The sequence below is a fragment of the Dendrobates tinctorius genome, unplaced genomic scaffold, assembly GCF_039654945.1.
Source record: "Dendrobates tinctorius isolate UK_male_01 unplaced genomic scaffold, ASM3965494v1 ptg000232l, whole genome shotgun sequence".
Classification (NCBI taxonomy): Eukaryota; Metazoa; Chordata; class Amphibia; order Anura; family Dendrobatidae; genus Dendrobates; species Dendrobates tinctorius.
The window spans coordinates 12,839,553-12,854,961 of record NW_027361899.1 but is presented as its reverse complement, the minus strand read 5'-3'; the positions used below and the strand labels follow the sequence as shown (position 1 = coordinate 12,854,961).

The following is a 15,409-nucleotide window of genomic DNA, read 5'->3' as shown; positions in this document are numbered from 1 at the left end:
AGGTCTTTCTGTTGTTCTCCACAAGTGATCTTGGCTCTTTGACAACTTGTCTAATTACTTGCACTCCTCTGTCTGACATCTTGGGGTGAGCACCTGATCATAGCTGGTTTATGGCAAAATGATGTTCTTTCAACTTCCGGATTATAGCCGCAACAGTGCTCAATGAAACTGTCTGTAGTTTAGAAATTCTTGTGTAACCAATTCCAGATTATTATGTTTTACAACAATAAGGTTGTGAAGGTCATGAGACAGCTCACTGGATTTACCCAACATGAGTGTTTCCTGTGCGGAACCTTGGTAATGAGGCACCTTTTTATAGGCCATCAACTGAACCAGCTGATATTATTTCTTACTAAGTGGCAGGATGGCTTTCTAATTACTGATAGATTTCAGCCGGTGTCAGGACTTTCCATGGCTTTTTGTTTCTCTCTTCCTTCATGAGTTCAATACTTTTTCCCAATGTAATTTCTCATTATTACACATAATTTCTGTACATATATGATGATTTATTTGCCTGTGTGGATCGGATGGATTATTACTGACATCTGGTGAGAATTTCATGTCAACAGCACCTTTAAAAATATTTTTACTTAAAAAATTGTCGACTTGTTCAATACTTATTTCACTATATATATATATATATATATATGGCCACGAGACTGCGATGGTGAATCTGCTGGGGTCTGAGCAGGTGTCCGGGATGAAGTACCCGGTGGAATGGGGGGGGGTTCAAGAAAACAAACAGGAGAAATTTTGTTTTATTTTATTTTTTTTACAAAAAGTTCACAATTTTCTACTGACGACTGCGGGAGACTTTAGCTTTGGCCGTCTGGTCGGTTACAGCTTCCCGTTAGCGAATGCGGCTTCTTGGAACTGAGGCACAAAGCTTCTGAAATAAGCCCTGAAAAGAAACAAATGGAAGAAGGGTCACCGACCAGAAGAGAATATAGAGATATGGACGGAAGGAGGAGCCTGGGGGTCGTGGATCGGTGCGGTGACATCATCTCCTCTGGCACCACTGTGTGATGTCATAAGGGACACTAGAGGGGTGAGAACTAATCAGGGCGCACCACTGAGTGTCCGGCCACGGAGCACAACCCACAGCTCGGCTCACCCCTGCGGTATCAGTAGACTATTACAGGTGACGGGTAATGACCCCTTAATTCCTTTACGGAGCCCAGACTACGACACTTCATAATTTTGACTTGTCTGTTTGATGGAGGGTGTAGACTACCTGCCATAGTGTCTCCTAACTCACACAGTAAAGGTAGTGACTGGTATATAAAATAAGTAAACATTCACAGAATATACTAGTAGACACCCGACCTAACTGTGGAGGATGGCACCCTAAAAACACGCAATGGCAGCATTGTTTAATAGGCCAAATCTATAATCAAAGATTCAATCATATGACCAAAGCAACTGGAGGATATTATACAGCAGTACTGAGCAGTGTAGATGTGAATCCAGCACTGGAGTGAGAAAAATCACTTACTAGAACGTAGAAGCATGGAGCACAATATATAACAGGGTTGAGTTGGGTACATGTGGATCCAACACTGTAGTGAAAAAAAAAATCTTTCCTAGAATGAAACCAAATGGCGTAAGTATATTATACTGAGCAATGTAGCTGTGAATCTAGCCTTAGAATGAATTACTAGAAAGCAGCTGCAGTATGTAGGATAATCAGCACTAAGGCGAGATAAAATACTTATTAGAAGCAGAAGTACTGAGGACATTACACAGCAGTACTGAGCAGTTAGCTCCATAAAAATGTCATAATGCTCAGCCTATGGGCTAATATGGCACAGACTGGTCCATCAAGCGCTAGCTAAAGATGTAGCACACTGAGTCACCAAGCTTAGCTGGAAGTTATAGGTTGCAAAAAAAGCAGAGGAAGTAAGAAGTGGCGTCATCCGACTACACGGTCCAGGTCCTAATCCTACTGAGCGAGCGACACCTTACAAAGAGGATATAGTGAGAGGCCGATAGAAAATACCCCGCAATGGGAAGACGTCGTCCACCTGCTCATCAGGGCAACAGAGTTCAGTGTCACATTAATAAGAGAATTACAGACTTGTGAGACAAGAGCATTTCCACCTTGTAATAACAGGATTAAGAGCAGTAAACGCTCCTAATCTCCAGAGCGCCTGAAATAAGGAGCCACCTCACCCGAGCGCTGCTCACATTAATGATGACACCATCACCCTAAGTACCGATATACCTGCATCTTGTCAGTATGCATAATGAGGTGAAAAACTACAAAATATAGGAGACATTCTTGTACATAGGGGCAGTATTATAGTAGTTATATTCTTGTACATAGAGGGCAGTATTATAGTAGTTATATTCTTGTACATAGAGGGCAGTATTATAGTAGTTATATTCTTGTAGAAAGGGAGGAGTATTATAGTAGATATATTCTTGTACATAGGAGCAGTATTATAGTAGTTATATTCTTGTAGAAAGGGAGGAGTATTATAGTAGTTATATTATTGTACATAGGAGGCAGTATTATAGTAGTTATATTCTTGTACATAGGAGCAGTATTATAGTAGTTATATTCTTGTACATAGGAGCAGTATTATAGTAGTTATATTCTTGTAGAAAGGGAGCAGTATTATAGTAGATATATTCTTGTACATAGGAGCAGTATTATAGTAGTTATATTCTTGTAGAAAGGGAGGAGTATTATAGTAGTTATATTATTGTACATAGGAGGCAGTATTATAGTAGTTATATTCTTGTACATAGGAGCAGTATTATAGTAGTTATATTCTTGTACATAGGGGCAGTATTATAGTAGTTATATTCTTGTACATAGGAGCAGTATTATAGTAGTTATATTCTTGTACATAGGGGCAGTATTATAGTAGTTATATTCTTGTACATAGGGGCAGTATTATAGTAGTTATATTCTTGTAGAAAGGGAGGAGTATTATAGTAGTTATATTCTTGTACATAGGAGGCAGTATTATAGTAGTTATATTCTTGTACATAGGGGCAGTATTATAGTAGTTATATTCTTGTACATAGGAGCAGTATTATAGTAGTTATATTCTTATACATAGGAGCAGTATTATAGTAGTTATATTCTTATACATAGGAGCAGTATTATAGTAGTTATATTCTTGTACATAGGGGCAGTATTATAGTAGTTATATTCTTGTACATAGGGGCAGTATTATAGTAGTTTTATTCTTGTACACAGGGAGCAGTATTATAGTAGTTATATTCTTGTACATAGGGGCAGTATTATAGTAGTTATATTCTTGTACATGGGGGCAGTATTATAGTAGTTATATTCTTGTACATAGGAGCAGTATTATAGTAGTTATATTCTTGTACATAGGAGCAGTATTATAGTAGTTATATTCTTATACATAGGGAGGAGTATTATAGTAGTTATATTCTTGTACATAGGGGCAGTATTATAGTAGTTATATTCTTATACATAGGGAGGAGTATTATAGTAGTTATATTCTTGTACATAGGAGCAGTATTATAGTAGTTATATTCTTGTACATAGGAGCAGTATTATAGTAGTTATATTCTTGTACATAGGGAGGAGTATTACAGTAGTTATATTCTTGTACATAGGAGCAGTATTATAGTAGTTATATTCTTGTACATAGGAGCAGTATTATAGTAGTTATATTCTTGTACATAGGGGCAGTATTATAGTAGTTATATTCTTGTACATAGGGGCAGTATTATAGTAGTTATATTCTTGTACATAGGAGCAGTATTATAGTAGTTATATTCTTGTACATAGGAGCAGTATTATAGTAGTTATATTCTTGTACATAGGGAGGAGTGTTATGAATGAGTCACCGTAGGAGGCAAAAGCAGAAATACTAGCTAAGTCCAGAAAACCAGAGAAGTTGGCAGCTATCGGATTGCAGACCCCTGAACCTAACAACAACAACTAGCAGTAGCCGTGGGGGGTTCCTACGGTGCCCTAGACCCCTCGATCACAGCCGGAGAACTACATAGCCTAAAGACAGAAAGGGAAATCTAAACTGCCCCAGAGCAGACCCCAAAGCAATAGGCAGCCCCCAACATATAATGACGGTGAAGCAAGATGAAAAAACACTCACACAGATAGAAAGATAGGCTGAGCAAATGATGGGGCCCAAGCTAACTAAATAGGACAGAATAGAAAAGCTGCTGTCTGCAATCCGCCAAAACCCTCTCAAAAACAAGAGCCAACAGACTGATAGGGAAAAAAGCCCTGAAGACGCTAGGCTTCAAAAAGACTATATCAGTACTCAGGTATTTTCTGAAGACAGAGCAAAAAGGAATTCAGCTCACCCAGCAGGGAAAGGCAGAAATCCAGAAAAACAAGGCAAAACAAAACCAAAACACAAATGCAAAAAGTAGAGCAGAAAACTTAGCTTTTGAGGAGCAGGAATCAGACTGGTCTCCAAGAATCCCTCAGAGTAATCACTCGCAAGGCAGAAGGGTGTCGGCTGCCTTATATCCAGTCAGCAATCCCAGTCACCCAGTCATCATCATTCTGCTCAGGTGCTTTGTAATCAGCCTCACTACCTTCCTTCACCAGAAGAGGGAGTTCATCAGACCTCAATGGTGAAGGGGAAAATGAACGCACAACAAAGGAGTATTATAGTAGTTATATTCTTGTACATAGGGGCAGTATTATAGTAGTTATATTCTTGTACATAGGAGCAGTATTATAGTAGTTACATTCTTGTACATAGGAGCAGTATTATAGTAGTTATATTCTTGTACATAGGGAGGAGCATTATAGTAGTTATATTCTTGTACATAGGGGCAGTATTATAGTAGTTATATTCTTGTACATAGGAGCAGTATTATAGTAGTTACATGCTTGTACATAGGAGCATGTTGTGAGTTCATTTTCCCCTTCACTACTGAGGCCCGAGGAACTCCTTCTTCTGGTAAAGAAAGGTAGTGAGCCTGATTATCAAACACCTGAGTCTGATGATGATGACTGGCTGAATGGAGTTACTGACTGGATATAAGGCTGCCGACGCCCTTCTGCCCTGCGGGTGATTTCTCTGTGGGATCCTTGGAGACCAGTCTGAATTCCTGCTCCTCTAAAGCTAAGTTTTCTGCTCGGCTTTTTGCATTTGTGCTTAGACTTTGTTTTGCTTTGTTTTTCTGGATTTCTGCCATTCCCTGCTGGGGTGTGCTGAATTCCTTTAGCTCTGTCTTCTGAAAATACCTGAGCGCTGATTTAGTTTTTGAAGTCTAGCTGCTTCAGGGTCTTTTTCATATCAGCTTGTTGGCTTATGTCTTTGATAGGGTTTTGGCAGATTGCAGACAGCAACCTTCCTTTCCTGTTCTGTTTAGCTAGCTTGGGCCCCATCGTTTGCTCAGCCTATCTTTCTATCTGTGTGAGTGTTTTTTCATCTTGCTTCACCGTCATTATATGTTGGGGGCTGCCTTTTACTTTGGGGTCTGCTCTGGGGCAGTTTAGATTTCCTTTTCTGTCTTTAGGCTATTTAGCGCTCCGGCTGTGATCGAGGGGTCTAGGGCATCGTAGGAACCCCCCACGGCTACTGCTAGTTGTGTTGATAGGTTCAGGGGTCTGCAATCTGATAGTTGCCAACTTCTCTGGTTTTCTGGACGTAGCTTCTATTTTTGTGTCTGCCTCCTACGGTGACTCAATCATAACAGGAGCAGTATTATAGTGGTTATATTCTTGTACATAGGGGCAGTATTATAGTAGTTATATTCTTGTACATAGGAGCAGTATTATAGTAGTTACATTCTTGTACATAGGAGCAGTATTATAGTAGTTATATTCTTGTACATAGGAGCAGTATTATAGTAGTTATATTCTTGTACATAGGGGCAGTATTATAGTAGTTATATTCTTGTACATAGGAGCAGTATTATAGTAGTTATATTCTTGTACATAGGAGCAGTATTATAGTAGTTATATTCTTGTACATAGATGCAGTATTATAGTAGTTATATTCTTGTACATAGATGCAGTATTATAGTAGTTATATTCTTGTACATAGGAGCAGTATTATAGTAGTTACATTCTTGTACATAGATGCAGTATTATAGTAGTTATATTCTTGTACATAGGAGCAGTATTATAGTAGTTACATTCTTGTACATAGATGCAGTATTTAGTAGTTATATTCTTGTACATAGGAGCAGTATTATAGTAGTTATATTCTTGTATATAGGGGCAGTATTATAGTAGTTATATTCTTGTACATAGGAGCAGTATTATAGTAGTTATATTCTTGTATATAGGGGAAGTATTATAGAAGTTATATTCCTGTACATAGTAGCAGTATTATAGTAGTTATATTCTTGTACATAGATGCAGTATTATAGTAGTTATATTCTTGTACATAGGAGCAGTATTATAGTAGTTACATTCTTGTACGAGCAGTATTATAGTATATTCTTGCACATAGGGAGGAGTATTATAGTAGTTATATTCTTGTATATAGGGGCAGTATTATAGTAGTTATATTCTTGTACATAGGAGCAGTATTATAGTAGTTATATTCTTGTACATAGGGGCAGTATTATAGTAGTTATATTCTTGTACATAGGGGGCAGTATTATAGTAGTTATATTCTTGTACATAGGGGGCAGTGTAATAGTAGTTATATTCTTGTACATAGGAGCAGTATTATAGTAGTTATATTCTTGTATATAGGAGCAGTATTATAGTAGTTATATTCTTGTATATAGGGGAAGTATTATAGTAGTTATATTCCTGTACATAGGAGCAGTATTATAGTAGTTATATTCTTGTACATAGATGCAGTATTATAGTAGTTATATTCTTGTACACAGGAGCAGTATTATAGTAGTTACATTCTTGTACGAGCAGTATTATAGTAGTTATATTCTTGTACATAGGGAGGAGTATTATAGTAGTTATATTCTTGTACATAGGGGCAGTATTATAGTAGTTATATTCTTGTACATAGGGGGCAGTATTATAGTAGTTATATTCTTGTATATAGGAGCAGTATTATAGTAGTTATATTCTTGTACATAGGGGCAGTATTATAGTACTTATATTCTTGTACATAGGGGGCAGTATTATAGTAGTTACTGTATATTCTTGTACATAGGAGCAGTATTATAGTAGTTATATTCTTGTATATAGGAGCAGTATTATAGTAGTTATATTCTTGTATATAGGGGAAGTATTATAGTAGTTACATTCTTGTACGAGCAGTATTATAGTAGATATATTATTGTACATAGGGGCAATATTATAGTAGTTATATTCTTGTACATAGGAGCATTATTATAGTAGTTATATTCTTGTACATAGGAGCAGTATTATAGTAGTTATATTCTTGTGCATAGGGGCAGTATTATAGTAGTTATATTCTTGTACATAGAGGCAGTATTATAGCAGTTATATTCTTGTACACAGGAGCCGTATTATAGTAGTTATATTCTTGTACATAGGGGCAATATTATAGTAGTTATATTCTTGTATATAGGAGCAGTATTATAGTAGTTATATTCTTGTACATAGGGGGCAGTATTATAGTAGTTATATTCTTGTACATAGGAGCAGTATTATAGTAGTTATATTCTTGTACATAGGAGCAGTATTATAGTACTTATATTCTTGTACATAGGGGGCAGTATTATAGTAGTTACTGTATATTCTTGTACATAGGAGCAGTATTATAGTAGTTATATTCTTGTATATAGGAGCAGTATTATAGTAGTTATATTCTTGTATATAGGGGAAGTATTATAGTAGTTACATTCTTGTACGAGCAGTATTATAGTAGATATATTATTGTACATAGGGGCAATATTATAGTAGTTATATTCTTGTACATAGGAGCATTATTATAGTAGTTATATTCTTGTACATAGGAGCAGTATTATAGTAGTTATATTCTTGTGCATAGGGGCAGTATTATAGTAGTTATATTCTTGTACATAGAGGCAGTATTATAGCAGTTATATTCTTGTACACAGGAGCCGTATTATAGTAGTTATATTCTTGTACATAGGGGCAATATTATAGTAGTTATATTCTTGTATATAGGAGCAGTATTATAGTAGTTATATTCTTGTAGATAGGGAGCAGTATTATAGTAGTTATATTCTTGTACATAGGGGCAGTATTATAGTAGTTATATTCTTGTACATAGGGGACAGTATTATAGTAGTTATATTCTTGTACATAGGGGACAGTATTATAGTAGTTATATTCTTGTACATAGGAGCAGTATTATAGTAGTTATATTCTTGTACATAGGAGCAGTATTATAGTAGTTATATTCTTGTACATAGAGGCAGTATTATAGTAGTTATATTCTTGTACATAGGGGCAGTATTATAGTAGTTATATTCTTGTATATAGGAGCAGTATTATAGTAGTTATATTCTTGTAGATAGGGAGCAGTATTATAATAGTTATATTCTTGTACATAGGGGCAGTATTATAGTAGTTATATTCTTGTACATAGGGGACAGTATTATAGTATATTCTTGTACATAGGGGACAGTATTATAGTAGTTATATTCTTGTACATAGGGGCAGTATTATAGTAGTTATATTCTTGTACATAGGGGACAGTATTATAGTAGTTATATTCTTGTACATAGAGGCAGTATTATAGTAGTTATATTCCTGTACATAGGGGCAGTATTATAGTAGTTATATTCTTGTACATAGGGGACAGTATTATAGTAGTTATATTCTTGTACATAGGGTCAGTATTATAGTAGTTATATTCTTGTACATAGGGGACAGTATTATAGTAGTTATATTCTTGTACATAGGGGAAGTATTATAGTAGTTATATTCTTGTACATAGGGGCAGTATTATAGTAGATATATTCTTGTACATAGGGAGCAGTATTATAGTAGTTATATTCTTGTACATAGGGGACAGTATTATAGTAGTTATATTCTTGTACATAGGGGACAGTATTATAGTAGTTATATTCTTGTACATAGAGGCAGTATTATAGTAGTTATATTCTTGTACATAGGGGCAGTATTATAGTAGTTATATTCTTGGACATAGGGGCAGTATTATAGTAGTTATATTCTTGTACATAGAGGCAGTATTATAGTAGTTTTATTCTTGTACATAGGGGCAGTATTATAGTAGTTATATTCTTGTACATAGGAGCAGTATTATAGTAGTTATATTCTTGTACATAGAGGCAGTATTATAGTAGTTATATTCTTGTACATAGGGGCAGTATTATAGTAGTTATATTCTTGTACATAGGGGGCAGTATTATAGTAGTTATATTCTTGTACATGGGGGCAGTATTATAGTAGAGATTTGGGAGTACAGCTGGAGAATCATCAATGAAAATCCATAGTTTATTTGTTGAAAAGTTGATCAAAATCCAATAAATGAAAACCCCCTTCAACATTAAAGTTAAAAACATTTAAAATACATGTCAATCATGTGTTGGATGTAGATCATTAATGACTGGAAAATTTGTATCTGGGGGATTGGTCGTTGTTAATTTTTGGACTTGAGGACAAGATCTTCGGTCTCGTGGTCCACACACGTGATATTCCATGTATGGGCCATATTCAATATGGCGTCCCCTTGATGTGGTCCATTATTAAAGGGTATGTCTGGTGAAACCTTATTGATTGTGGGACTGATCGGCAGAACGTGGCATTGTTTCCCCTGTTAGTCTGGAACGGCAGGGTGCGTGCGATGCTCGGTCCGGTCCCCATTCCTTCCCTATGGGGCTGCGGAGTGCTGTGCTGGGCGTTTTCCGGCAGTCCTACAGGGAATGATTGGAGCAGTGTTTGGGCGTCCGACCTGCAGCGATATTTTGTGACGGGGATAAAAGTTCTCCGTCAGGATTTGTTGTTCCCTGATGTGTGGATAAATCGGACATCCCCCGATCAGTGAGTCTGTGGAAAGGCGATAACTTGTAGTATCTGGACAGTTCATTGAAGGCCCTTTCCTAGATTAGTCTGCTCTATGGTGCACGGACCATCGCAGGTATCAGCCATCCATGACATGGTCCTGTTCCTCCGGGGTCTTCATCGTCTTCTCCTGTACGGTCTTTTCCACGCTATCATGGTGCCGTCTATATGTCCTGTCTATGGTCCCGGTGTGGATGGTCTAGGGTGCTGTATTTCCGCGGTGGACCATACCCTTGATGTGTCTCCCCACAGTGGGGTCTTTCCTTCTTTGTGACAGGACACTCGCGGTGCTTTTAATGCTTGACCTGATCTATGAGCAGTGGGTTATCCTGGTATGGACCCCCGAGGTCCATCCTTGTTATGGAACCATCATGGTAGTATCTATTATCGATAGAGTCTGTCATACCCTACATGTACAAAAGTATGTGCCCCCCCAGTTTCCCCTCCAGGAGCTTCTCTGACCCCCATTCTTTGTCTATGGACATTAATAAGGAGTCGCCCGTCTGCAGATATAACAGCTCCCGCTCTTCGGGGATTTCTACAAGATTTCGGAGGTGTCTGAGGGACCTTTTGAGCATTTGTGGGGTCAGATCCTGGTGTTGGGGGGGTTCATGCTCACAATTTCCATTATAGGATGGGGCTGAGGTCCGGGCTCTGTGTGGCCTCTCATGTTCACCCCCATATCTGTATGGAGCTTGTGCACGGGGCACAGTCATGGGGGGGCAGATAAGGGTCTCCCCCAAACTGTTCCCACAAAGCTGAAGCTACAATTGTCCACAGTGTCTTGTGCTGAAGATTTCCCATCACTGGAGCTGAGGGTCCGAGGCCGCCCCCTGATAACAGCCCATAGCATTATCCTCCACCACCATCTGTACAGGGGGCACAATGCAGTCAGGGGGTAACGTCCTCCTGGAATCACCAAACCCAGACTCCTCCATCAAACACAGACAGAGAAGTGCGATCCGTCACTGCACAGAACACGTCTCCTCCAGAGTCCAGTGATGGCGGCTTTACACCACTCCATCCGACGCTCGGCATTGTGCTTGGTGATGTGCGGCTGCAGGCAGCTGCTCGACCATGAAGCTCCCGGCGGGAGTGCATTGTCTGTGCTGATACCGGAGGAGGTCTGGACTCTGCAGTTATGGGGTCAGCAGAGCGGTAGTGACTTTTCTGTCCTCTGCTCCTCAGCCCCCCACTATGTAACGTTACGGGGTCTCTACTTCGTGGCCGAGTTGCTGCGGTTCCTTCCACTTCTCACTAATATCACTCACAAGTGACGGGAGAAGATTGTGGAGGAAGAAATGTCATGGCCGGACTTGTTACCCCGGGGGGCTCCTATTACAGGACCAGTGAGCTCTGCACACCCGGCCGTTCTGTCACATGGTAGTACCGGCAGACGGCGGGGGGCCGAGGTTACACATGGGGGACATTATACACCTGAGGTGAGGGGCGGGAGGTTATACACTGGGCGTGCTTTCCTCCATGTGGCGCTGATTTGGTAGGGGGTCTTGTCCGGGGTCGGTTTCCGTGCTGCTTTCTACCTCGGTCTTTTTCGGGGCATGAAGGTTCTATGATCTCGGTCCCGATACTTTCTAGTCTTCTGGGGCGCACACAACGTCCATCTTTATCAGGAGCGCACGGCCCCGAGTGGAGTGGAGTTACGGCGCCGGCTCCTCTCCGGTCGGATCAGATGATCGCACACTTGTGATTTGTTACATTGCAGGTTTGCTCTGTCACGTGACCTAGATACATAATGAGCAGAAAGTTTATGAAGTTTATATATAGGAGCGGCCGCGTCACCGAGCAATAACCAACTAACACAAAGAACATGCAAAAACGACATAATGCCTTGTGCTCCAGTCACCTCTAGAGCTGCGGTCACTATTCTACTGTTACATTGTTTCTTATCCTCTAATCACCTCCAGGGCTGCGGTCATTATTCTGCTGTTACATCATGTCTTATCCTCCAGTCAACTTCAGAGCTGTGCTCATTATTCTGCTGTTACATCAGGTCTAATCCTCCAGTCACCTCCACAGCTGCAGTCACTATTCTACTGTTACATCATGTCTTATCCTCCAGTCACCTCCAGAGCTGCGGCCATTTTTCTGCTGTTACTTCAGCGCTTATCCTCCAGTCACCTCCAGAGCTGTGCTCACTATTCTGCTGTTACATCAGCTCTTGTCGTCCAGTCACCTCCAGAGCTGCGGTCATTATTCTGCTGTTACATCAAGTCTAATCCTCCAGTCACCTCCAGAGCTGCACTCACTATTATGCTATTAAATCAGGTCTTATCCTCCAGTCACCTCTAGAGCTGCACTCACTATTCTGCTATTACATCAGGTCTTATCCTCCAGTCACCTCCAGAGCTGCGGCCATCGTTATCCCCCATAAACCACATATATAACCTCTCTGCAGTGTAGCTGATGAATCTGTGATTACTGCGACTCCCACCGAGCACAATAATGGGGGGGTCCTTAGGTCTCATGTGCGACCACCGCGCTATTCACTTAATGGAGATTCCCTTTAAGTTTTCCAAGCTTTATTGACAAGGACAAGCATAGACGATGTCCGGCCAGTCTGCAGCCAGATGTGACATTGTCGGACCCCCACCAGCTCCCGGGAGGGGCCCCGAGCCGAGGCTGAGCTCACAAACAGAACCCAGCCGTGGGGATCACGGCGTCCGCGGCCGGGGGCAAACCCTCCTGTCACGCAGCCAAGAACAGGTTGTTTTGGGTGTTCGGTCTAATCACAAACAAGTTTTCCAGCTCTCGGGACAAGTCAGAGCAAGAAGGGGAGCGATCCCAAACCTGCAACTCCCCGGAGAAACTACAACTCCCAGCATGCACGGCCACGCCACTGCTCCAGGGGCGCAGAAAGTGGCTTTAGATTAACCCCTTCTTGCCTAGGCCAATATCCCGCCCCTTCTCCGAATCCTGGGCCCTGTTCCCCCTGTTCTTGGTGGCGAGTCGCAGTTTTCATGGACTCTATTCTGGGACAATCGACCCTTTGATTGCTGCAATCTCCCGGGGGGTGCGGCGATCGGAGGACAGTCATTTGGGCGCTCCAATGTGTTGTATATAATTATATTGTGATAGATTCTGGATGTGGAGAGAACAAATAAGGAAGCGGCAAACTTTAGGTTGGTTTTTAGCTTTCTTACTTTTTTTCCTTTCTTTAGCCCCCTGGGTGCCTCGAGCCGGCGATCCTTTGATCACTCACATTACTTCCGGCAATCGGGGCCTTACGGAGAAGGAAACATTCACATTCCTCGTTTGGACACCGCGGCATCTGTGAAGGATCTGTCCCCCGCTCGCACGGCGCCGCGAGCCTTGATACCGCAGCCGGCAGCGCAGATTTGGGTCGGGGCAGCCGTGCCTGCAGCGCCGGCTCCTACAGACGCTCAGCTAGCAGAGGGACTGACGATTCCGCTAACGATTCGCCTGTGACCGGACTGCAAAGTTTTTGAACAGCAAAAATCACAACTGCAAAGAAATAAATAAAAAAAATAAAATGCAAAAATGGAATGTAAGGGAATGTTGGCGGCTTTGTTGTGGAGGCGCGGGGGCGGCGCACAGCCCGTATTACTGTCATGTAAAGTGCAGGATTAGGGGTGAAGGCTATCAGTGGCACAATGGAGGCGACATAATTAAGGCCTAATCCTCGGCTCCTCCCGGTGCTTTATGGAAGTGAGCGCGGCTTCTAGAACAGCGCTGTCAGAGCGCGGCGTAATTACACGCTTCGCAGGCACGAGACGCCACTTGTAGGGGACTCGTACAGCTTCACATCTGCAGGGGAAGAAGCTCCCGCGAGGGCCCCCCGGACTGTGGCATTAACCCCGCAATGCCGGGCAGGGTAAACCCGCACTGAGGGGTAAGGTCAGGCCGCAGCAGCCCCCCACCGGCGCTCTGCAGTGGGCACTTCCATGGCGGTGGTGGGCACGCTCCGGATTAGCGCCGTGTGATGTCGGGGGCCGTCTGCCCTCATTAACCCTCGCGCTGTTGCCCGTAGACCCGGGCACTGTGCATGCAGATTGCTGGCAGAGGGTCCGGGTACGTGAAATTACACACAGATGCTCCCTCGCACGGGCGGCGGCTCCGTCACTACAAAGAGCAATTACACTTCGTATGTTAAAAAAAACCTTAAAAATGGGCAAAATCGGTCCCTGGGGAGAAGGTGGAGCTCAGGGCTCAGCTGCAGGAATGTCCCTGTGGTGTGTCAGCAGCCCCCGTCGGGATACGATCACCTATCTCTGGGCAGGGACCCCAAGGAACATCCCATCCTGGAAAAGCTGGGTGACAGCCATGGCTTATTACATAGTGACTGCCATCCAGAGACTCTGAATGCCATCTCCGCCTGGGGAGACGAGGGCTGTGTGTCGGCCTTAGAGGGGCGCTCACATCTACAGAAGTCCTCCGCTCAGGAGAGCGACTGGTGTGTGTGAGCACAGTGCAATGCTTCATCTCCCCTGCGGGGGGCGCTGTAGGGAATCTGAACACTCACTGCTACAGACCACTGATCGATAAGGGTCCCGGCTGGGGCAATGCTTCACAACCACAAAGCCGCTGACCGGCGGGTGAGCAGAGCTGTGTCTGCGCTGAAGCCGCACCTAGTTTGTGTTCCCACGGGTGAACATGCTACGATTTTACACATTATCGACAGGTCTAAGGGTCAAGAGGAGACATCCCGCCTCCCATAGAGGGGACAAATGAGCAGAATTTTTAACAATATGACAGAAGAGGACGATATTCTTACCAAGAATTAAAGGGATTGTCTAGAACTGAGAGATTCCTTAGTTTAGGTCACCAATATCAGATTATGGGGGTCCGACACCTGGTAGATCCCGCGGCTGCCGGAGGGACGCACTCCAGCTCAGCCACCCTTCACTTTAATGGGAGCCGAGCTGCAGTACCAAGAACGGCCACTACACAGCGCTTCGAGCGGATTGGAGAGTGAGGACCTTTCCTAATGGTCGCACTCCTGGACAACCCCTTTAAAGCACATAACCATTAAAGGGGCGGTATATATCGGCATCTTACTTTGCTCTCTTTGCCATCTCGTTGCCATCCCAGCGAGGGCTGTACGGATAGTTCTTCTGGGCCTGGGAATAGAGCTGCCCGCTGTTGGTGAAGTGGTAGACGGACTGGAACGTCAGCATGGGCTGATCCCGGGGGAAGTACAGAGGAAGGTCAACTGCAACGACACAGACGGAAGATGTGAGGACGCATCTCCAGCAATGGCGAAAAGCAAGAGAAACCAGAGTCGGCCCTTACTGCACACATTGCTGTGGATAGAGGAGCAGGAACTCTGCCCCCTGCTGGACAAGGTCACAACCGTCCCTTTAGATCTCACAGGCGCCTCCCTGAGTGCGAGCGGCTAATTCAGATGGTGCTGGGAGATGGGGGAGAGAGCTGCAGCTTCCAGGGTCCAGACACAGAACTACGACCAAACACAAACCCGACACTCTGCATCCAGTCATTCCACACCCGTCCGATGCTCCAATCACA

The 15,409-nt window shown here is 42.6% G+C and overlaps 1 protein-coding gene across 5 annotated transcripts in view; it reads right to left on the bottom strand.

Moving 5' to 3' along the window:
• Positions 1 to 747: 747 nt before the first annotated feature.
• Positions 748 to 15,409, bottom strand: part of BABAM2 (BRISC and BRCA1 A complex member 2) — a 142,420-nt gene continuing 127,758 nt past the window's right edge. For 3 of the 5 annotated variants that reach the window (XM_073556332.1, XM_073556330.1, XM_073556329.1), the window contains 2 exons: positions 14,942 to 15,095; positions 9,320 to 11,646 (listed from right to left, as the gene is read on the bottom strand). In XM_073556332.1, the coding sequence (XP_073412433.1) occupies positions 11,532 to 11,646; positions 14,942 to 15,095 (269 nt within the window). In that variant the 3' untranslated portion in view covers positions 9,320 to 11,531. Of the gene's footprint in view, positions 902 to 9,319; positions 11,647 to 14,941; positions 15,096 to 15,409 lie in introns of those variants that run through there. The other 2 variants (XM_073556331.1, XM_073556333.1) reach the window with 2 other exon arrangements.